This window comes from Tachypleus tridentatus, chromosome 13, assembly GCF_004210375.1.
Source record: "Tachypleus tridentatus isolate NWPU-2018 chromosome 13, ASM421037v1, whole genome shotgun sequence".
Lineage (NCBI taxonomy): Eukaryota > Metazoa > Arthropoda > Merostomata > Xiphosura > Limulidae > Tachypleus > Tachypleus tridentatus.
Window position 1 is genome coordinate 236,733,733 of NC_134837.1, and position 25,995 is coordinate 236,759,727.

General features: G+C 31.5%; 1 protein-coding gene across 2 annotated transcripts in view; it reads right to left on the minus strand.

The window, feature by feature from the left end:
• The window catches only part of LOC143238968 (uncharacterized), a 63,538-nt gene that overhangs the window by 10,958 nt on the left and 26,585 nt on the right, over window positions 1-25,995 (minus strand). For both annotated transcript variants that reach the window (XM_076479645.1, XM_076479646.1), the window contains exons 8-12: window positions 20,501-20,588; window positions 17,260-17,435; window positions 15,952-16,011; window positions 8,136-8,240; window positions 293-731 (exon numbers count right to left, since the gene is read on the minus strand). In XM_076479645.1, the coding sequence (XP_076335760.1) occupies window positions 293-731; window positions 8,136-8,240; window positions 15,952-16,011; window positions 17,260-17,435; window positions 20,501-20,588 (868 nt within the window). The remainder of the gene's footprint in view (window positions 1-292; window positions 732-8,135; window positions 8,241-15,951; window positions 16,012-17,259; window positions 17,436-20,500; window positions 20,589-25,995) is intronic.

Sequence of the window (25,995 nt, forward strand, 5' to 3'; positions counted from 1 at the left end):
ACAAAAGATAGTAACTAAACTCTACATCTTTTTTTGTGAATTATACTTCAGTTATGTTTACTTCAACTTGTGTGCAAGAAATAATTGCTGAAACTATAATTACATTTTTATATATCATAAGCATCACAATTAGATATGGAACCACACATTCTATAATAATAAAAAAATTACTTTTATGTGAATCTGCCTCCTAAGTTTAAATATTTATTTTTCTTCCCTGTACTTATAGGGTTTACATATCCCTCTGGATGTTTTAAAAACATTAGCTCATTTGGACTACATGTTTTCTTACCTTGATGACTGCTGGCTTCTTCTTCATCATGATCCTGGTCTGGGATTTTTAAACTTTTATTTGATGACTCAAATTTATTCCTTAATTTGTTCTCAGAATTCACAGAAACTTCATCTTCAGTTGAATTTTCCTGAGAACTTGTTACATTTAAATCAACTTGCTCTACTCTTCTAGATAGAACAGAATCATCTTTTGCTCTTTCTGATATATCATGATTAATATTCTCTTCAACATTATTTTCTTTATTGTTTTCCATATTTTTAAATATTACATGAAGATCAACATTCAGTGAATTATTTTCTTTGTCTTGGCTAAATCTTTTTGACAATGTCTTTATCTCTTCTAAAATATTTCCTTTTGCAGTATCTGAAAGTGATGAGTGACCATACTCTTGAAGTAACCGCCTTAACTTTCTTTCTTCTCTGTCTCTAATGATAATCTGGAATTCAATTATGTAAACAGCAAATAATGTACACTTCATAATAAACATCAAGTAATATTTTAGATAAGCATTTGAAAACAAAATATTTAACAAAACAAACCACTACAGCAATAAGTTGTCCAACCAGTATACATATTTATATATGTAAAAACGGCTCATTTGGGTTCAGAAAATTTTTCACGTAGAGGAGTGAACAACGTTTCGACTTTTGTGAACCTGACGATGACCGATGAAGGTTGAAATGTTATTCACTCCTCTACATAAAAAAATTTTCTCAACCCAAACGAGGCATTTTTATATATTTATTTCTCTACAAGTGGGTTTTCTCGACATCACTGAGTATACAGATTTCTATTTTAATATACTGAAATATGTATGTGTGAGTGTGTGTTTACATTTAAAATAGCTGGAAACAAAATTCTGGAGATAGATTGATTTTGGATGAAGAAAACAACATTATAACTGTACATTTCCACAGTATTACATTGATTATGACATAGAATTGTCAAAATGTTATACATTTATAATCATGTTCTTAATATCCATTCAAGCCATCTCCAATTTTTTCTTCTGAAAATCGCATTCCTTGTCATCAAATTACACTGGAAATACATCTCATTATTTAAGGTATTTAGAAGGCAGTTTTAGATAGGAAAAGACAAAAAAATACTTTATAGTATTTTGCATTTCTTCTGTTTTCCTTTCAAGACAATAACATGTAGATAATGTATTATTTTCAAAACATTTCATACTTTCAAAAAAAATCACAAATGCACAGTTTTGTCTCTGAAATGTTTGGAAAATAATTTATTTATAGTACTCTCTCATTTCTTTATAACCTAAAATAATGTAGTATACTGTTTAGAAAAACAGAAGATCTTTTGTCGTTAAGTACAAACTACAAAATGGGCTGTGGTTCATCACTGGGAATCAATTCCTGGATATTAATATTTTCTTACACTGAAAATATATTTCCAATAAATCATTATTTCCTGACACATAATAACTTTTCTTGTTTAGTGCCACCCTTCATGTATGCAAATTTATTTTGCTTGCCACAAGTCTTGAACTTCCTCTTACCATACAAATGCAATGCAGTTCTGTAAATAAGCATGCATCAACCATCCACCAACAGGAACATGACACGCTCTTCTGACACAGTTACTCCTTCTAAATAGTTAAAAAAAAAGCACCAGACATGAATAGGATGGATGGAAAGTATGAAACGAAATAAATATCCATGGAAATATAATTACCCCATGGCAAAATAGTACCTTCTGATTAGGTATTTTAGTTTCATTAACAGAATAGCTGGAATCTCACATTGACTTGGTGGATGGACTACTGCAAAAGTTTCTTAAATAAGCACCCTTTAGAAATTGGAAAAAGAAAGCCCATAGCTCATAGTATGTGACTTTTTTTGTGAGAGGAACATGACTGTGGGAGACCACACCACATCTGTACCAGATATAATCCTCACCCATTATGGTAGTATCACATAACTGAACGGAAAATTTAGGGACATGCCTATGACAGCATACATCTTGGTTGATCTAGCTTAAGACTAAAACAAAACTCTGGGGAACCAATGTTCAGGAGATAATAGGATGGAGGGTTCCTAATCAATAATTAGAAATAACAGATAGTCCAGTGCTAAGACAAGCTCCTCTGGGAACTAGCCAGGAGAAGAAAGGTTTACTTAGTCAAAAAGTGTGAGTAATAATACATAGACAGGTGCACCCCATAATGTAAAAAGGCTATGACACATCAGACTATAGTCTATGGGTCAACCCTTGGTCAAAAAGCAAGTGGTATTGAGTATTTATCTTCTGGTCCACAGTAGGAGGAAGGTTTTTATTGTTTTTACCTCAATATAAGGAGATAAAAGGGAAACATGTTTCATTTCCATTGCCTAAACAGGGTATACATGCAAATCTAAAATTAACACCAGAAACCCAGGGAACATGACATCCAAGTAATGGTAGAAAGGGAAATACCAGCGTGGTGGTTCACTCCAATTCAAAGCCAAACAGACTTCTGGTTCTTGGTCCAGCCACTTGTCACACAAGATCTCATAAGTCTCAACTCACAGATGGTAAACTAGCAATTTTCCTGTCAACCAGGTTCACTACTGGCCAATACAGCTCCTTGTCACACCAAACTCCTGAGAAGGTATTTCCAGGGTTCCCCAAAATGAATACTACAGTAGCTTAACTGTAGTAGGATGAGAGCTCCCTACCAATACATGTGTAAGGAATTGTGTTAATTCATCCAGCTCTAATCCAAGATCTAACATTCACATAAGGAAAGGATGATGAGCCCAGCCTGATGGGTGAGTTGTATTTTGGTGGATTTAATCTAGTTTATGATTTAATATAAGGGTCTACACTCAAATCCAACCAGGCTTATGGTTCTTGATCCAACTATTTGTCCATCAGATCTCATAAGTCTCAACTCACAGATGCCTCTACGGTCTACCACCCAGCAGCTAGAAATTGATAGTGGTAAGGACTCCTGTACTACACCTTTAGAGGAGAGAAAGAATATGGTTGATAGTATGGAGGAATGCTACACTGGCAACTGTGCAGTGGGTAACCACAGTAACCTTATTTTGAAAAGCAGAACATTTATGACTTATTCAATCTAAGAAACAGCAAGGATAGGTGGCAATTCCATTTTGGCCAATCAGTATGGGCATAATTATGATGCAATATACTGTGAGGTGAACCTACTAACAGTCTCACAGAACATCTCATCTAAAATGTGTATTACAGGCCTTAATGTGTTGTATACATAGACATTTGGGCTGGTCCAACTCTATTCTCATGATAGGGCAGGGGTATACCAGCCAACAACTCAACAGAACTCCTTATCAAACTTGACTCCAAATCTCAACTTGCATGAAGCTGTATACTGGAAATTCCCCAGTCAGTATTTTCATTACTGCTTTGTGAAAGGCCACACAATATGATTTTATTGGCAGATCCAGATCCTTGTCATACCATCTTTCCTGGGAACCACCCTTCATGAAAATGGTATGCCAGGGGTTCCCAAGCCAATAAATATACCTAAACAGGCACCAATCACCACAGTACAGTAGGATTCAATATGGAGAAGATGAGTGACCCTTAAAGGAGAGAGAGAAGGAAAATGAATAGTAAGCTTACCATATCACAACAATATGACATGTGAAATATAGCAACAGGTGTAATGCAATATTCACATGAGGAAGTAACCAGCACATGATGTATGTATGTATGTAATCTATGAGAGGATGGCTTCCAAAGAATGAATAAACAGGAATGGGGAACATGAGAAAAAGTCATGCTGGTAATATACACCTAAGAGCATGTACAAGGCTCAAAATCGAACCAGATCTGAAAAGAACAAATTGGAAATGGAGAAAGATTGGTGTAAAGGAGAGTTCCTGACATCTTGGGTAGGATGGTGGTAAAGAACAAAGAGAATACATTGATAGAAAAAATATTTGACTTCTGATGAAAACAGTCTAACATAATAAGAAAATAGGCCTTCAGGTATAAATAGTACAGGAAATAAGTGACCAAGGGCTTGGGTAATGGTGTGGAGAACAATTGTAGAACAAGGAAGAGAAAGGATTTGGAAAAAATGCAATGAAAGGGAAATGGTAGGAGATGAAAAATGAGACAGTATTAAATAAAGTTACTTAATACCTGCAATGGTAAATACACATACACAAAAACACTGCCAATTAGCTAGGTCAAATTCATAGATATGAGGAATATTAGGACATGAGAGAAGGTTGTCATGGCATAGAAGCAATGGTAAAATGTATGCCAGTTCCTCTGTTATCCTATGAGAGAATAAAGACATACAGAAAATAAAAAGGATGAAAGCCATTGAGATGGGTAGCAAATGCACCTGAAGGGAGAATACAACATTGGCCACATAACCACTGGAAAACTTATAAATTGAGAACAACTCTTTGAGAAGGATATTTTCAAGATGAGATAATTGATCCAAGAAGAGATTCAATGCATCAGGAACATAATATACGACTAACAGAACAGAAGTTATGAAGTTCATAAAACACATTGAACATGAATGGTTGGTACCTAGTCAAGTGATGTAAAAGACAACAGTCAAACTGTTAGAATAGATTAAGACAAATTAGTCTTGTTCTAAAATAAAAAAACAATTCAGAGCCCAACAGAAGGCAAGAAGCTTGAAGATGTTTATGTGTATTGCTGTCTCAATGAAAGATCAACAATCTAAGATTCCAGAGAATCCATACTCGTTTCCATATCCACAAAAGCAGCAGCTCAAACCACAAAGATGGAAAAGACACCCATGTAGTTGTGTTGTCTCTGTTGATATATCTATGAAAATAACATGAAATCAGGGGAAAAGATGGATGCAAGAGTTCAGGGGATCATGAATAAGATTACACTGATCATAAAGAACCCATTTAAAGGTATGAATGGAGCAGAACTCACAGGCAGAAGGGTTTCTATTGAAACCAATATCACCCTCCAAAAAAAAAGAATGATAAAACACATTAGCTGATATAATATAAGGAGATTGGACTTGAAAAACTATACATTCCACTGATCGCAAACAAAAAGGAGAAATCAAGCCAATCTGAAGAAGTAGTTGAAAAATATTTCCATGTGGAAGAGGTATCATCTTGGGATAAGAAAGGATTTTTCTAATCAGATGAGCCAACCCACATGATTAGTTTCCCAAAGAAGCAACAAATTGTGTTCATAAGGAGTTTGTTGCAATGAAATGTAGAACAGTTAGATGTTCTTTATAAAAATGGGTCTTTAAACCTGAAGTAAATGCCTACTAAAGTGTGAGAAAGTTTTCTATGCAAAAAATAAAAAAAGAGGAATGTCAGTATAAGCATGAAGACAAAACAAATCTATAACCATATATCAGTTCCAGGCCTACTGGCAAAGTACTTAGAACCTGGAATAAAATCCTGGAGAAATTATCGAGAGGTTCTTTAGTATCCTAAAAAAAAAAATTGAACCACCTCAGCCAGATGCTGACCAGAAATAGGATTTCAAGGATATAATAAGTGGGAATAAAGGAAGTTGATGAGCATTGGAATGGACAAACCCTTTGGTCACACCTCAAAATACCCTGGGACCTGAGGTGAAAGATACTCCAGAAGCACACCGAATCAATAAGATTCCACCCTGTCAGAACCCACAATAGTTACCTGGACCTTGGTGGCATGGAATTTAGTAATAGGTTAGAAATCATAAACGTAAAGAAGAAATGTTCTGAGCAATCATAATCCTTGAATGCAAAAATATGATAAGGTCTCCAATATTAACCTTTGTAAAAATGATACCACCCATGTATCACATAAGTAGGTTGCGAGTTAACAACACATTCTGATCTAGAATTCCAATAAGAAAGTACAAAGTAATCATACTGGAGTGAAAAAACATCAAAGCAAAAAAATATAAGAGAACTAGTGTCCACCCAAACTCTGTAGGAGAGCTGCAGATAACCACTTACAGGAAGGAAAGTATCTGAGAAATGTGGTATGGGTCCAATAGAGGATGGGAAAATGCACATGAGAAAAAACTCACAGAATTATCAGGGTCAGACCACATTCATGTAGGCATTACTTTAAATGTTAAGAGTATAAATACAGAAAATCTACATGAAGATATGAAAAAGCATAATTACTGTGTCTAAGAGGAATGAGGAATCATACTTCCCCTTCCCAAACACAATTGTAACAGAAGGAGAAGAAAGAAAAAATAGGTTTTCAAGAAAAAAAGAAGAGTAAAATAAAATACAAGATATAAAAGAGAATATGTCTGTGACACCCTAATTAATGAGGTTAAGGAGAGCCTGAAAGTGTCCATAGGCAGAAAATCAAGATTGCATGGACAAGAAATGAGGTGAAGTAACTTATTCAAATCATCTTTATTTTGCCCAGATATATCAGATAAAAAAATGTCAGATGTGGGTTTGAAAGAAAATAGCTAACCATATGATGGACTCTAACTCCCAAAGAAAAACTGTGACCTTTTCAGCCAAAAAAAGCAGGGCCTGTAGCCTGAGACACAACAGGTCAAAGTGCTGTAATGCTTGTCACAACAAAAGTAAAGACAGTGGCATGAAATCCAGAAGTGAATTTAAACAATAACAAATTGTAGAAATGAAGCAAAAAACAACATTAATATTTAATGAATGTAAAAGCACAAGCAAATATTTTGAACATGTTTTAACACAAGTGTGTCAAATCAAGAAGTGAGGATTAAGCTGATCTAAGTAGTGTGTAGAGTTGTGCTCTTTTGGTGGAGAGTTTAAGCATGTTTATTTGCATGCAGAGACACAGCAGAACCACATTACATGAGAGACAGGTGGGATTTTCAATGCTAGTGGCAGGTGAAAAAAGTTTTGTATAATAGAAAAGTTATTATGTAAGAAGATACATCAAAATTTAGAATTTTAGTATTATACCAATAAACAATTAGAAGATTTGTTGTGAAATCTACCACTATTTCATACAAAACTTGTCTGATATTATACAAATATTAAACAATTGAACAAGTGTCAAACGGATAAATTTTATGGAATAAAAATTCCTGTCTATGTAATCCTAGAATAACTATGGTGTTTAATTATCTTATATACCAGTATACTTTAAATATAATCTGGTAAAACAGACCAGTGTTGATAAAGGTCATTTGTTAAACATTGCTCATTACTTTTTAAATCTTTACAAATATAATAAAATTTTTCATTTTAAGAAAAGTTTCCATACTTGGTCAAGAACTATGCATTTACTACAAATCAATATTAATTTGTAGAGGTCATCCTAGTGCAATATTATAGTTTAAAGAGCATTTGATCAAATTTTATTTGTTGGGCACATGTAACCCATTTAACCATACAGTATTTTGTCCCATTTGTTCAAAAATTTGTTTAATAAAATATTTACTTAAAAGTTACTCTAATAAAATTTTCAACTTTAATATGTAGGCACATTGCTTAAGTTAATAAGTACTGTCCATAGATCTCACCAGGTGATTAAGAAACATGGATTTCTTCCATTCACAAGAAAAAGTAAATAACTTTGCAGCAAAGTGAAGGTGCTAGTACAGTATGTATTTATAATTTAATTTTAAAGTATTTAGGAGACACTTTAGCAGCTACATATGAATACATATGCATTTGGATGGTATCTTCCAAACTTAGGTCACATACATGTCAAAAATATTTAGCTAAATATTACTATAGAAATTAATTTAACTTCCTCTGCTACAACCACATTACATAATAGCATTATACCTTATAATAGAAAAGATCACTCATGCATTCTGTTGAACCTAACTAAAGAGCTATTTACAGAATGTTTTTTAGTCTGATTATCTACATGCAAATCTTACGTACCTTTTTCAGTGCTGACAATCTTTTAGGTTTTGGTTTTTCCCGCTCTTTACCTCTTTTCTTCACAGATCCAATACGTTCTGAAGTATCATTAATCTTTTTCTTATTCTGTAAAGAGTAAATCAGAGTCATTTTTTTTTTATGATTATTTAGCTGTACTGTAGTCTGTTCCATGTAAATATCAGTTATTTATTGGGAAAAAGAAATACAGAATACTAATCAGACACAACATGCAAATTACATTTAAAAGTGAAAAGTATCATTTTATATTGTGCATTTATAAATTACAGTCAAAATGTAGTATTCTCAGACTGGATTATGAAGGGAAGTTAATGGGTGTAATTCACAGAGACTAATGGATTGACAGACTCTCCTGATTTAAGGAAAAATTAAAACAATTATCAAAAAATGGATGTCTCATTGAAAAATGTATTTAAAAATGTTCTATTACAACAAAAGTTTTAATCACTTCATACAGATCAATTATTTTGTTAATTTTGCATTAACCTGTTCTGCAGGTTTCTGTTTCATAAATACCTACTCAACCACTTGTTAAAAATATTCATTGTTATTACATTATATTTATTAAAAATAACAGAAGTTAATGTTTTCTAGCACTGAAAATGTATTTCCAATACATTCTTACCTTCCATGGTTATTTCAACCTTCATTTACACTCCAGACATTGGTACATCTTACAAACAGCACACTAGGCTTTCATACCCCTATATTTTTTGCATCATTGCAACAACATATGTTGAGCATGTGTCCATCTTCTATCCCAATGCAGAATATTCCTCACTTTTGAGAAGTGCCATATAAAAAACCCAAAACACCAGAAAATCAGTAGAGAGAAAGGTGGGAAGTGGGTAAATAGAGGTAAGTACCTATCAGAAATAAATTTTCAGTGTTAGAAAATGTTAACTTCCCAAACAATTCCACCTCTTTTCCTCCATAAATAAAGGGTGTTCGGAAAGTCACTGTGCAGTTTTGTAATCATATGTTATTATATTTCAGATTTTGATTCCAATATGGTTTTAACAACTGATGAACATGTATGGCTCATTGAACACGTATTCCGAGAAGGTGGTAGATACACAGATGTGGTGCGACAGCGATTTGCTGAAAAATTTCCAGATACACCTGCTCCACATCGCAATAAATATGTAAGTGCACAGTGACTTTCTGAACATCCTGTAGAATCACACATTGGAAAGGTGGAGGGATCAGTGAAGGCAAAAACACAAGTAATTAAGAGGAAAGAAAAAGCCACAAAAAATAGCAGGTATGTCACTATCGAATTACAAGGTACACCTGTGAGATATAGCACTATTTCTGGAACAAGTATGCTCTTCACCTAGTAAAAAAGGTAAGACCAAAGGACAAAAATGAAGAGAATAGATAGCAAGGGCTAAAGAATCATATTTGAATAAGCCAAGTGCAGTCTGCATAGGTAAAAAAAACATTCAGGAAAACCACCTTGAGATATGACATACTATTTCAAGTGCAGTCCAAGGACAAAATACAACATTGAAGCACCTTGCATAAGTTTCTAAAATCAACAAGTGTGGTCTGCCTGTGCAAAAACATCAGAGAAAGGGCATTGAATTTAAAACAGGATAGCCAAGTGAGGTCCACCCAGGCAAAAACATCCAGTGAAAGCATCTTGCAGAAAAGACACAGTGGCATACCATGTGTATAACAGGCAGCATAATAACAACAGCCCTCTTCTGATGAAGTGAATATATATATATGGCTGTCATTTTGTTATTGTACAAAACCCACTCATGAGGAAATTCCATGCTCCACCACTCCAGACCCTGGGAACTAGAAGTGTCAAGGATTCCCATGTTCCATTAGAAAAATGAAGAGATGAGATACATTGAGGGGAAGGGGGGTCCAGAGGAATAACCTGCCAGACACAGTGTCTACATTTCCCTATTTTGAAAGTCAAAGTTTAAAAATCTATAAGTATGAGAAAAATCCTTATCTTCTTTATTTATGAAGGCCATGAGTGACAGTCCTCAGGATATATAAATATACAGATACATTACTAGAAAAGCATCCAGTTGTCTTATATAAACACTCCATCTCCAAAGTCAGCTTTAGAAAAAAAGTAGAGTAATAGTTCATATAAAATGGCCAGGCAACACATGCTACCAGGTGGGATTCAGAAATACAAAGGATAAAACAGTTTCAAAAGCAGTTTAAAAAAAAAGGATGAAAAAGTGGAAATCAAAGTAGTAACTTACCCCAGTTACAAGAGCACAGATTTGTGGGAAAATGCCATAAGTGGAAGATGATACCAACCTAGGAAGATACAGTGGTTTTGTGCAAATAATGTGCAACAAACATATTGGGAGTTGTCCACATTCCCATTTGTACAATCTCCTCACAAGGACAGTGGATCCAAGCAGCTAAAGTCAAAGTAACATGGCATATCCGGTGTGAATACACAATAAACAGTCTACAACCTCCCATTGATAAGTCAGAATATGCTAGACATATTAGTTACCAACCCAGCCAGTAAGGATAACAGGAAAAAGACCATAGGAAACAAAGAGATTCCAGTGTATAAAAGGTTGTGTTGTTTTGAATTAAGCACAAAGCTACACAATGGGCTCTCTATGCTCTGCCCACCATGGGTGTTAAAACCCAGTTTCTAGCGTTGTAAGTCTGCAGACATACCGCTGAGCCACTAGTGGGCTGTATAAAAGGGTGAAAACAAAAACCCTAGAAGGATTCAGTTTGAGACGATAATAATAAAGGGAACAAACAGGACAAAGAAGACAATCAGGACTGAAACAGTAGTATAAATAGGAAATAGAAAGGAAGGAAAGAGCAGAAAGACAAAAACAAAACAACTCCAACAAGCAGAAGATGTTTTGGAGAGGAAGGAATGATCAAAGTAAAGGAGAACATAAGAAGCATGGAAAACAATGCAGGAAACATTAAGAGTATAAATATCAGAATGAAGATGACCACTAGCAAGAAGAAGAAAACAGATCTTAAGGGAAAGGTGGTACAAGGAACACACAGAAACACGTCTGAAAAGAGAACATACAAGGGCATACAGAACAACATTAAGATCCCAATTCAGAAGCCTACAATATAGGAGAAGCAAAAAAGTGTGGGACAAAGCAGCACAATAACTAGAAACAATGAACACAGAAAAAAACCTTGATCAAATAACCTGGACATGTGAGAATGTAAAAGACAGGAAGGATGTAATCCCTGGTGAATGGACCACTGGCAAAAAGTAGACCAACAACACTGATACACAGACAATGAGAAAGGATGTATGAATTAGGTAAGAAAAGAAGCTATAAGAGTAAGGAGTCCCTGAGAAGAGACAACAGACCAGACAAAAGCCACACGTGAAGACAGAGTTTGGCAACAACTGGATGAAACATGTCCAAACGAGGTTGCCAGAGTAGAGACTTGGTTGAACTTAAGGGAAGGAGTTACTGCTTCAGTATGAGCCAAAGTAGAACAAACCACAACTGATCAGGCCAATACAGAGCAACTAGTAAGGCACAGCAAGAAGTGTATGAGAGAGAAAGAAAACTGGAGAGGTGTCTGAATGAAGGATAAACATATAAATGAAGGGCCAACTAATCCAGACTGAATGCACCTACCTCCAAAGATGATAGGTGCAGTACAGTATACCAAAAGGAAGGAAGTGTGGCATTTCAATGTGTTAGAAGCATATCAATATGAAGCACACCCAGATGATAACACACTCACTGAAAAACTCCTGGATGAAGATGCCATTCAGTAGGAAAAACATGATTGGGGCAGGATATATGACCTGGATTCAGATTTACAATACACAGATTATGACACTTTAAAATTGTGATGTTGTAGCTGTGAGCCCAGTACAAAAGAGGTTAAATGTGAGAAAACACAGGGTTCTGGATTTGGTACATTATTTTTGAAGATAAAACTGATGAAAGTTGAATTGTTGTAATGAATCATAATCATCTGTTTCAAAAGAGTGAGAGAAAATGTGCGAGAGCCTGAAAACTGCCAACAGTTCTAAGTGGTTGATATGGTAAATTGATTCTATGATGAATCACTGATCCAAAATTTCCCTAGAGGCAAGGGAAGCTCCCAATGCACTAAAAAAGAATCTGGGAAGAGATTTTTCTTGGAACCCTCACTATAGTAAGAGCCCTGCCAAACCACTAAACAAGGATGATCCCTAAGGGAAGGGTAATGGAATGAACAGCATCACAAGAGAAGTTTCATTGACCAAGAAGTTTCTATTAAAGGAAAAAATCATCTTTAGGAAGGCCAACACCTACAAAAGAGAGAAAACCCCTTGGGCAGGAAGAAAAGGTGAAAATAGGAACTCCATCTTGATGAGAAACCCCACCCAAGCAGACTATCAAAGAAAGAAGTGGGCATGATTGGCAGATCAGGTTCAGGAAAAGACAGGCAGGAGACAGTCATCCATGTTATAATTAGACCAAAGATCCAATGAATGAAGCTGATGTGCAAAGTCACAGATAACCTGATAAAATATTTAAGGAGTTGAAGTAAGCCCAAGCAGTAGTGCACATAACTGGAACACATACTCCCTGTAAACGAACCAAAAATAATGGCACGACTCCTGAGTAATAGGGATATGAAAGTAAGTATTTGTTATTTTGAATTTGGTAATTCAAAGACATGGGGAAAAAAAAACAACTCAAGAGAGAGAGAGAGATAGGAAAAATCTATAGTGAATCAGGATTTGTCCAGAAAGGCATACAGCCAGGATAAACCAATACTAAATCTCCCATCTTTTTGTAGACAACAAACAGAAGAGAGTAAAAACTTAGACAAACATGCAGTGAATGTTCTACAGCACCTTGTGAAGAAGATTGAGATAGAACTCTGCAAGATGACTGGACAAAACACAATGCTGAGGAAAAGAAAACTGGAGAATAGAACAGAGGAAGACAGGACCAGAATTAAATGCACAAACCCTTTGACAGAACCTGTAATACCTATTGATCTGTCGAGAAAAATTATCCTCCTCCTGATGAAAAACTACCTCAGAAGTGTGGTCCTGAGGGAAGGAAAAACAAGATGCAGCAGCAGCAAAAGTATTCAACTTCCACTGAATTAACACCTGAATCTCTTTGGCTGACATTGGTTACTTCCCACACTAGTAGTACGAGTTTCATCCATATTGGTAGGAAATTATTCATCTGCCACATCAAAATTCAAACTCTTAAGTTCATGTGGAATTATAAAAAAAAATAATAAAAACAGGAAAACAACTATTAAATGAATAAGTATTTCCAACTAAAACTGAAAACTAACAAAAAATGTAGTCAAGTTCTCTTAAAGTGCAACTGAAATCACATATATGAACACTTTAGTGTTAATCAATAAATTTAGGATTATGCTAATATGGAAAGTGAAATGGGATTACTGGAAAATGGACACATGTTGCTGCAGTGATACAAACATTTAAGGGTATAAAATACTGGTGCACTGTTCATAAGATTTACCAATGCCTAGAAGGCAAATGAAGGATGGGATAGCTACAGGTGAGGAGAGGCAGTGCTGTTTCAGAATTAGTGTTTTTACATATTATTTAATATCACTATCAACTTATCTTTTGCATATCTGTAATGCTCAAATTGTGGCTAATAAGTTTGGTTTGCATTTGATAACTAGCTGTATAAGGGCTATCTGTACTAGCCATCCCTAATTTAGAGGAAAGGCAGCTGGTCATCACCACCAACTGCTAACTCTTGAGCTACTCTTTTACCAACAATTATGGGATTGACTGGCACAAAATAATGCTCCCATGACTTAAAGGACAAGCATACTTGGTGGGACAGGAATTCAAACCAACAACCCACATATTGCAGGTCAAGTTCCCTAAACATCTAGTCATAACAGGCTGTAATAAAAGGTATTAGAACAGATGAACTTCATCCACACCCGAAATAATAGAAATATCACATTATTTTAGCAGTAAACATAGATCAAATATATATAACAGTCATCCAGTTTGAACTTTACAATTTATTTTATATGGCCCAGTGAAAGTTTTAGGAAATATTTTCTACTACACTGTAGGTAAAGAATTTTGAAAATTCTTTATTCCAAAGACCAGAGTTAAACAATGAAATATGAATAACATTTTTGCATGCCTTAATGGCTTTGGGTTAAATTATTTGTATTAATGTGATGAATATTCATGAGTTGCTGTCATAACTTATTATATCTTAACACACGGTACTTCTCTCAGAGAAAAGAAATTTGAAACTATACTTACACCAATTTTTATTAAAATAATATACAGTGAACAACATGTACAGATCTGTATGATAAATCAGTAACTGTTAAATGAGTATCATAAGAAACACTAGAGAATTAATTTTATGCAGATATTTCAAGTTTTAGTGTTTCTGAATAGAAACAAAACTATAAAATCAACAACTTAGTTATCAAATAAGAATGAGATATACATATCTATTTTGTGAAGAAATTACAATAATTATAATTGCTTGTGCTCAGGAAAGTGAAGAAAAGTTTATATAATTTCAAACAAAACATGCAATACATAAAATGTTTTTAGTATTAGGTTTTAAACACTACAAAATGAAGAGAAATAAACAGTCACAATGTACAATTGTTTCTTAATGGAAGTGCATCTCTGTTAAAATCACATCTTAAAAATAAGTAAAAGTAAGCAGTTTTTACTGTCATAGAGTATTATTCATTTTCCAACAACAACAGAAAATTAACTGTACCATATCATTTTTCTTTAAGGTTACTTTGATTTAACAGTATTGGTTATTATACTTATTTTAATGAATTTTAACTTCTGTTATTATTATTTTCATACTGTCAACTTAGTTTGGGGATTTAGAACTAATCTAAATCTACAAAGCAGGCCAAGCCAAGTAAAACTTTTACCATTGACATCAGACTAAACAAATGAAATGTTGTACACAGTGTGGACACACAGTATTTATTACAAAACTTAATGTATCTCCTTTTATTTCAATAACATCTAAATTAACTTTATGTTTATTATTCTACTAGAATGTTTATTCTGCCCTGTTACCTTAGTATGCAGTTTTATGATTAATCTAAGCTGGCTAAGCCTTCTGAAATATTATTGTGTTAAAGTCCAAAAATATTATTAACAGCAAAGGTATCAAACAAATGAAACCATGCATTCCAATTATTATAAATAATATAGTTTGAACAGTATATTTAATTACCTATGCTCATTACTAGGTATTTTTTTTTAAATTCTACAATGGTATTGCACTGATTAGAAGTCATATCAATTTGGTATACTGGTACATTAGAAGACTTGTGTACAGACAGTTATTGCAAATGTATTTATTTATCTTAATAAACTGACCTACATTAATGGTGTTAATATCTGAGCATACAAACTATATTAACAGTCATTTCTTTATGGTATACAGTCTATTCAAATTTGGTTGATTCAACACATTTTAGAACTATAGTATAATTGCCTCACAGTACTAAAATATCTAAAATTCATGGTTATTAGTTGCAATAAATATATTATTATTTTTTATTTATAGTATATGAAAATATGAGTTAGTGCATTATTATAAAGTCAGAGATTACTAGGATTTCATGAAGTCAATTTATGATAAACTTCAGTGAAAACAACACATACTAGTATATCTACAGCTAATGATAATGCTCAAATATATGTCATTATAAAAGACGTGGATTCATATTGTATTCTTTTATTATCTTTATATGCGTCTCTTTTAAAAAATTAATACTGAGCATAAAAGCAAGTTATCTAAAAACATTTTCATACCATCATAATTTTGGTCTTCAGTCTTTCAGTTTTGATTTGTCTTTGCGATTTATGAATTTTCTGCAACAGAAACAAATAAAGTTGGGTCAACAACAATGAAAATTTGTAGTGTACTCTGGAAGGATTTACATATCTTGATAATTAAAGTTAAAAACAAAAAAAGGGCATTTACACTCCAGATATATATAAAAGAACTTTTTATTTTAACCACTGTTTTTCTTTTGCAACTTTTTCAAGGCTAGTAAATAAAACTATTTTATTTGTTGCTAACACTCATTTTTTTATACTCCAGAAGAGAATTATTGTAAGAACATAGATGAACTATAACAATACATATGTATTGGAGATGAAAAAGGTTTTTTTTAATGGTCTTGCACTTATTATTTAACTGAGTCTCTATGGAAGCTGAGCTACTGATCTATATACATATAAGTTTCAAATTCTGATCAAGTTATAACAGTTTGCAAATGAGACCCAAAACTTAAGCACTTTCAAATAGTTTGCTATTCTTCTTTATTCTCCTGAAGAAAAATAACGAACTAATCAAGGGTTCTTTAGTTTAGAGTCTTGTAATTAATTACATATATTAAACAGCTAGATAATCACCATTCTACATTATGATAATTTAAAGTTATTCTAGCAGCAAATTTGAATGAATCCATGATATCACACAGAGACAAAAACTTGTACCACCACAAGACAAACTTAGTAACTTTCTCTGTTTATGTAATGGACATGTGAAACACAGTTTTGTTGCAAAAATGTATGAAGTCATAAGTGCACACACCAGACTTGACTGAATAATAGTTTCAGTAGCAATAATATTCTCATTACTTTTGTTGAAAATACAAAACTAATGGTAATTGTCTAAAAAAATTAACATATTCATTTACAATAATTTTTAATTATTTTCATTTTACAAGGAATTCAACAAAGTTTTTATCAATGCTACAAAAAAGATAGCCCTTCATTTCAAATTGACAGACTGAAATGAAGTCAGCTAGTCACAAGCAACCAGTACCACCTCTTGAGCTACTTTTGTTTAATGAAATAGTGGAATCTGACCATCACTCTTATCCTATGCCAATAGCCCCAAACTGCAAAGCGTATTTCTTGTAGTAAACCACAAACATTCATAGTCAATGCTTGCAAACCTTGAGTCATACCAATCTATTTAATCCCATTTATTCACAATTTACAAAAATATCAGACATTTGTCAGTAAGAAGTGAAAGGTTTAAAGTTATAGTTACAAATAGAACAGATATTTTGAAATTTGATTTATCAGAATAAATAAAAAGCTTCTTACCTCTTTAATAGTTAGAATATCAGTAAATGAAATGTTTATTGGTTCCCGACTTTTTTTCTTATTTGGAGTTACATCAACAACATGTTCTTTTGATATCAATCCTGCTACTTTCTTTGTTTTTTTCTTATTTACTACATCCTTCTTTTCCTTCTTTGCAGCTAAACCAGTTGTATTTTCTAAGAAAATAAAATACATAACCTTAGTGACAGTTTCTTGCTTAAAAACCAGTTAAATATCCAAACAAATGAGTATTATATTACATTGTTCTGATAAGGAGAAAGTAATAAAAGATGAGTATAGAGTACAGATGTATAACATAACAAATTAAATTTAAAAGCATAATTTATTATGTATATGTATTTGTTTGTAAAGTATGTTGTAAATATGCAACATTAAAAAATACCTCTGCAGCAAACACCTCTATTTTGTTACACATTACACAATATTCTCTTTCCACTATTAGAATGTGTATTACTACAAGTTACTTGTTAGTATGTAATTGTTCTTAATTTTCATTAATTAGTACTACTTACAAAGTCCTCACTAACCTTGCAATCAGTGTCTTGTGTGTTATGGAATTACAATTTGAATAGGGACTGACCTATTATATTCCTAATAATATTAAAGTTACAGGAATGGAAATATTAGAATAAACTAAATCATCAGATAAAATTTAAATGAATTTGAGAAACTTCCAAAGTTAATCATTAAATGTATAAATTACTGCACAGCAACCATTCTCACACATCATTGTGATATGCTTGTATGGACATAAATACATTACAAAAGTGTTTATTTATAAATTTTATGGTTAATTTAAAAAGAATTCTAAAAAAAAAAGAGAGAATAAGAAGTGTATTAACACTCCTACGAAAAGTGGGGCCTAATAGGCCCCAGAGCAACTTGAAAGGTTATTAATATTAGGCTAATAATTTTGTATTTAAATGAAATTGCCATTTAAATCCATTAATGAATGGATTAACAAGATTCCCACTGTCCCTATCTACTATCTAGCGAAACCACAGCCAGGGGAACGGGCTTGGAGAAATCAGGACTAGAAACGTCTTTTAGTAGGAGTGTTAAATGTTCCTTAGATTATACAATAAATACTTTTGAAGAAACAACTACAACTTAAATAAAAATAACCCTTGTCCTCAACTCATTTCTATATAAAGACAAATCATTTACAACCTCACATTATCCAGTAATACAAAGATAAATATATATATGCAAAATGTTGTAACTGTAAAATCATTTATACAGATAAATTAAAACCAATTCAAAACTGGCAGTCTTATACCATCATTAACAAAAAATAGTTTTAAGTTATTCATTAACTATTAAACCACTTATGTTTTTTAAATACAAAGACTAAATAAATGAGACTATAAAGATACAAAATTAATACTTTAAATGATCACTTAGCAGAAATTTTAAGACACTTTTCAACTAAAATTTTGTTTAAAAGGTAACTAAGTTAATGATATACAGCAAGTTTATCTTATATCTTTAGTAAAGGTTCATAAATATTTTGTAATATTCAACAGGGATAATTAGTTGTGCAATAATAAAGTCAGAAATCATAATTCTTTATAAAATGTGAATTTCTTTTCAGTTAGAATAAGGAAACAGTTCTTTCATCTGAGGCTCCATAAATGACATCAATAACTTATATCATATATATAAATAACTAAACAACACAAGAAGTTCAATAAAATAAATACATTATCCTGATCTTCTGCTCAAGGTATGTTATATACAAACTGGAACTAATAACTAACTTACTAATAAATATAACTAGATAAAACTACCATTTTTCTAGTAATTTAAATACACTGATTTATTAGTTTGGTACTCTTACTATTACTGATGTTGCTTGTCATTATTCCAATAACATATCACAAGGTCTGCCTAGTTTACAGATTTTAATTAATCATAAATTTACATACCGAGTTAACAATATAAAAACTTCTCATGAAAAAAAAATATGAAATGAAAATAAACTTATCAATTAAACATTTTAACTAACATTTAAAACTAATGTTAAAGAATAGAAAATAATTTTACAAACTACATACAGATAAGTTTGTTTTATGCACTCTCACTGATTCATTGACACTTAAACAGCATGACCCAACTAATGCAAAACTCCAAACAATCCTCTCTAATAATGTCTTGTGGCCAATTAAAACACACTGAATTTCTCATCAGTGTAGCTTTAGACTGTCTTATTCTACATCTGAGATAAATTACAATGCACATGCCATTCTATTGTGTATCTATAGAATTAGAAAACACATCAATATAATAGTACAACACAATAACTGTTGTTTATGAAGATTAAAAAAAATAACTTATAATCAATAATAAATTAAATAAAAAAATATTACAATAAATAGAAAATGTATCAAAAGTAATTTTAACCAAATTAAATGTAATAAAAATAATATATTAAAGATACTATCAGCTAAGTTTAACACCACTAATCCAATTTTATCCATTTCCTTCACATACAGATGAATAATTTACAGAGTGACCAGATGAAAGTAATAAATAAAGGTAAACTTAAGAAATAGCCAAAATGTATAATACAATAATAAAAAGATTCAACTAAGGAATAACAACTATGATAATTAAGACAAGTAAGTTTTACCTGAAACTATTGTATCTAATTTTAGAAAGTAGTGTAATACAATATACAGCACTGTTATACAGCTTGCACTGATTATAGCAAAAGCTAACATTGACAGAAGGTAAAACTAATGGTATTGGTAGCCATACTAAAGTTGTTTATTCCATTAACTATTACTTAAGAAACTAACAAAAATAAACTATAGTTTCGAAAAAGTTGTGATATTGTATTAGACACATAAATAACTATAGATACCAGAAACTAAAAATAACAAGAACAAAGTTACAGTCATATGTACAAATGGGTGATGAAAAATTTAAAAGCAATTTAAATTACCATAGATTACTTAAAGTATATGGAAAGTTTTACCTGCAAATAATTTCAATTCAACAAGACCTTTAACATAAAGATGTAACAGCCTAAAACACAAGTACTCTTTATATTAGATATTAAAAGAAAATGAAACTCTTAAGTTCTAGAGATCTATACTTACTACAAATAACTTGTGCAATTGGTTAAAATTTGAATGTTTTAATGCAAATTTCATCTTCTGTAATTAATTTTTAATGTTCCTACTTAACATAAATTAAAAAATTTTAAACAAATTACCATTCTCTTCAGAAGCATTTTTGACCAATTCTGGCTTGGGTCTTTCATCTGTGCTCCATTTTTTGTGAATTTCATACCACTCACTTTCCTACAAATAAATACAAATTAAATTAAAAACTAATTATAAGTATGATACAGCAAACCTGATAAAAATCATATGAAGTACAAAGAATAGTTTAAACATAGTTTTTTGACCTTCCATAAAGTGCCTTCATGATTCAAAATCAGCAAATGTTTTGAACAAATTTCAATAGCATTTGGTTCACATTCATCATGTCTCAGTGACTAAAGAAAACATCAAAGTATGTCAAATAAAACAGAAAGTTAGTTTGAGATTTAAGTTACCAAAACTACCAGTTAAATAATAAATGTATGAAGAAAAACGTATAAATTGAACTCAAATATTCTATACAAACATAGAAAAATACCTTTTCACACAAAAGTAAAATAACTTTCACAAAACCAAATAATACTACAAATTTTGCTTTATATTAAACCTAAAGAACTAATTTTACAGCTGTACAAATTGATACTACTTTACTGAACTTGTTTTAAACAAGCAACTTCACAAAGGTTTTAGCTTAATGCCTTCCAAAAGAGTTTTCCTCACTTTAAACTTTGATAATAATTCTCCCTAAAACTAGATCCTCACACAGTCTGAATATTGAAACAAAAACAATAAGATTTATAGTCATGAACAAAAAGTATACTAAAATTACATTAAACATCCTCATACAAAGCCTGAGTAGCTTACCTTGATGACTGAGATGTAAAATAACAACAATATATACAATGAAATATCTATATTTTTAAGAGGCCAACAAATTCACTGATGAGACAGATGTTACATCATACAGGAGAGTAAGTATTCTTTAAAGAACCAGAAGTTAAGAAAACAAAGACAAACAACAGCTTAAACATGTGAGAAAATTTATGTTGTCTACTTTTTCTGGGTTACCCAACACAATAAAGTGTGATTCAGCTGTATTGTGGCTAAATATACAGAAGAATGGTAACTTTTTCACATGTTCCACATGAAAACTAGAATTCTGAATGAAAAAATTGTTCATAACTTTTTATCCATATATTTTATACAAAGTAAAAAATATACAGTAGTCCCTCTAAGGTATGACCAGCATATCTGTCATAATAGAAAACTCCCATCTGAAAGGAGATCATTATTTAAAGAATCAATAACCAGATAACGAATGACAAAGTTCAGGGTGTGCCAGTTGCTATTCCCAAGGGTTGAGCATAAAGGTTTATATATATTTTTATCAGTTGATCAATATATCAAATTGGTACTCTGTATAATAATAGTTATAATGGATAACAGTTCAATAAAGATGACTTAAAATTATTTTGTTTGTGTTTTATGCAAAATTATTTATTCATTGGTTACATTCACTTCATAAATATCTGCATATCACATTTTTATTACACTCATATAAAATATTACAAAATGATAAAAATTTACTTCATAAGGGATTGGCCACTTTTGTTTGTTTTGCACATTTAACAGAATCACTTCATAAATATCTGCATATCACATTTTTATTACACTCATAAAATATTACAAAATGACAAAAATTTACTTCATAAGGGATTGGCCACTTTTGTTTGTTTTGCACATTTAACAGAATCACTTTGAATATTCATGTGTCTGGCAGTTATTATATCAAGAAATATTTTGTTTAGTTGCAAACTCACAATTTTAGCATCAGTTTATAAAACGATGTGCAATAAATATAGAAAATTCTACATAAGACAAATGGGAAGAAAATTGGAAACCAGATTTCCCAAATATAATAAAAAACTCCCATACATGTATTTACCACAGTTTCAACACAAAAATCCACAGTATACCTATCCAACAATTGTAATTTTCAACAGAGAACCAAATATTGAAGCAATGCATCTTAACTGAACAAAACAGATGCACCCTAAACCATAATTTCACCTTGAAACTTTGATTATTTGATCCCAGCTCTGAAAAGGGGCCATTCTGCATATTTAAAAGAACCAGTAAAGAAATAAGAATAAATATATAAACTAAATTATTGTTAGACTCTAATCAATACCTAACAAGGTAATCTCTATGAATACAAATACTACATAAAATGCAATATGTTGAATTAAAACAATGTCAAGTTGACTTAAAATCCTCTAACTTCCATTTCTCATTTATTTTGTTGCTTTTTTCTTAAGCTGAGAACAGGAAATTGTGAAAACATTCACAGCTTTCCTGGATGCCTCAAAGCATTTCTTCAGACATATCTACAGCACAGATTAGTTGATTTAATAATCTTCATGCTATATTAGTAAATACAAATTAAGTTACTTAACATCTAGGCCATTAGCTGAAAATATGCAACATTCACTAAAAGAACAAACCTAAATTCTGTTAGAGGGTCGAAGAAAAAAACAATTTCTAACTACTTCTCATTACCTTTCATGACCTGAATTTTTTAAACCAAAATATTAGCATGTACATATATATATATATATATATATACACATATATATGTACTGACTTTGTAAAACGTAATAATGAATAATTAAACAATATGTAAAAAAAAGTCTTACAAACCACTGTTATTAAACTTTACATCAACATTTTAACTCCTCTTGTAAGAAAATATAAAAATGTTTGTATATATCATTATAAATATGTTTGCTTCTAGTTGTTGTTTTTTTTGTAATCCTACATGTATATACTATGACTTAACCAAAAATACTGTGATGTTCTGATGATGAGCAAAATGTTTCCTGAAATGATGAATATGGAAAAAACATAACAAAAACATTAGAGAATATTATGTTAACATTTATAAAGAAATCAAATGTAGTTAAAGGAGACTTAGAGATAAATTGAAAGTTAATATATTCCAAAACTGAAAACATATCTCCTCCACTTAAAAACAGCTTTTCTCAAATCGTACTGCCCTCTATATGTGCAAAATTGTTACCTGCCATTAACTTCTATACTCCTTTGCTTTCCATGAGGTATAGCTGCATTATAGCATGGAAATAAATATTCAACAAACCTCCACCAATAGGAGTAGGACACATCCTCTTTGTGCAGCTAACATGAACATTAATGGGAATGTAAAGACTAGTGAAAAAAAACCTTCTGGGCAGTATACATTGAGAATAGTTGTTTTGTGAGAGATAGTAAGCTATCATATGGGAATTATACTTTTGTGAAAAAAATAAAATAACAAGTTGTTATTAATTTCCAGTTTAAAAAGTTTTTTTGCTTAAGTTTAATGTGTTATACTAATGTTTTTGCTGCAGGTAATGTTTATATATTGCAGGTTTAATGAGTACTATTTTATTTCAGAGTTTAAGTCACGAATAAAACTTTGAAAGGATACTTTCAATAATCTTTTACGTAAAATTTCAGTTAGAATTCTGATTATTTTGAGATACATAAACTATTTTAATTACAAACATAAATCAACTTCAATATTTTGTTTTAATAAATTATGAAACTTAGAACAATTTATTTTCTAAATATTTGAAATTGTTTATTTCCAGGTCTATTTCTCAGTAGGATAAAGATTATCTGCAAAAGAGAAATAATTCACTTAAGACACTAATATGTAACTATGAAGTTATCATGTACAGCTGTACACCAATATGTAACTATGAAGTTATCATGTACAGCTGTACACCAATATGTAACCATGAATTTATCATGTACAGCTGTACACCAATATGTAACTATGAAGTTATTATGTACAGCTGTACACCAATATGTAACTATGAATTTATTATGTACAGCTGTACTCCAATATGTAACTACGAAGTTATTATGTACAGCTATACACCAATATATAACTATGAATTTATCATATACAGATGTACACCAGTATGTAACTATGAATTTATCATATACAGATGTACACCAGTATGTAACTATGAAGTTATTATGTACAGCTGTACACCAATACGTAACTATGAAGTTATCATGTACAGCTGTATACCAATATGTAACTATGAATTTACCATGTACAGCTGTACACCAGTATGTAACTATGAAGTTATTATATACAGCTGTGCACCAATATGTAACTATGAATTTATCATGTACAGCTGTACACCAATATGTAACTATGAAGTTATTATGTACAGCTGTACACCAATATGTAACTACGAATTTATCATGTACAGCTGTACACCAATATGTACACCAATATGTAACTACGAATTTATCATGTACAGCTGTACACCAATATGTAACTATGAATTTATCATGTACAGCTGTACACCAATATGTAACTATGAATTTATCATGTACAGCTGTACACCAATATGTAACTATGAATTTATCATGTACAGCTGTACACCAATATGTAACTATGAATTTATCATGTACAGCTGTACACCAATATGTAACTATGAATTTATCATGTACAGCTGTACACCAATATGTAACTATGAATTTATCATGTACAGCTGTACACCAATATGTAACTATGAATTTATCATGTACAGCTGTACACCAATATGTAACTATGAATATATCATGTGCAGTTGTACACCAATATGTAACTATGAATTTATCATGTACAGCTGTACACCAATATGTAACTATGAATTTATCATGTACAGCTGTACACCAATATGTAACTATGAATTTATCATGTACAGCTGTACACCAATATGTAACTATGAATTTATCATGTACAGCTGTACACCAATATGTAACTATGAAGTTATCATGTACAGCTGTACACTAATATGTAACTATGAATTTATCATGTACAGTTGTACACCAATATGTAATTATGAATTTATCATGTACAGCTGTACACCAATATGTAACTATGAAGTTATCATGTACAGCTGTACACTAATATGTAACTATGAAGTTATCATGTGCAGTTGTACACCAATATGTAATTATGAATTTATCATGCACAGTTGCAAGTGGTTATTACTTATTTTGTTATATTTTTAATTTTCTTATTATAAAACCCCATGAAGCCTGGAAATAAAGTCAGCTAACAGATTTCAGGGCTCATCTGATGTGGCTTATATAATGGGCATAGATAAACAAGTTGGTGTTATCATTATTTGTTACTTGTACAACTTTTCATTTCTTATGATCAAAATTGCCATTTAAAAAAAAAAGTAAAACTAAGCTTTTCAAGCTTTAAACGTAATATAATTTTCCATTATATTTAAATAGATATAAGCAATTATAAAAATATTTGCCACTTAAGATCAAGCTCCAGGTAGAGGCATTATTGCTACAAGACTTTAAGTTTTGTAAGTGCTTCACAAAGGTACAACACAGCCAATTTAGAAAGATATATATTTAAAATACATAATAACGCAATCTTCAGAACTCCATTTTGTATCTGGTAAATCAGTTCAGCAGTACGTAGTGCCATAGGTTAGAATGTAAATAGTTATTTGTGAAAGTTCTGTAGGTCACCATGGTCAGCAATAATGTAAGAAGATATTTTTAAAGAACTAAATGTTTT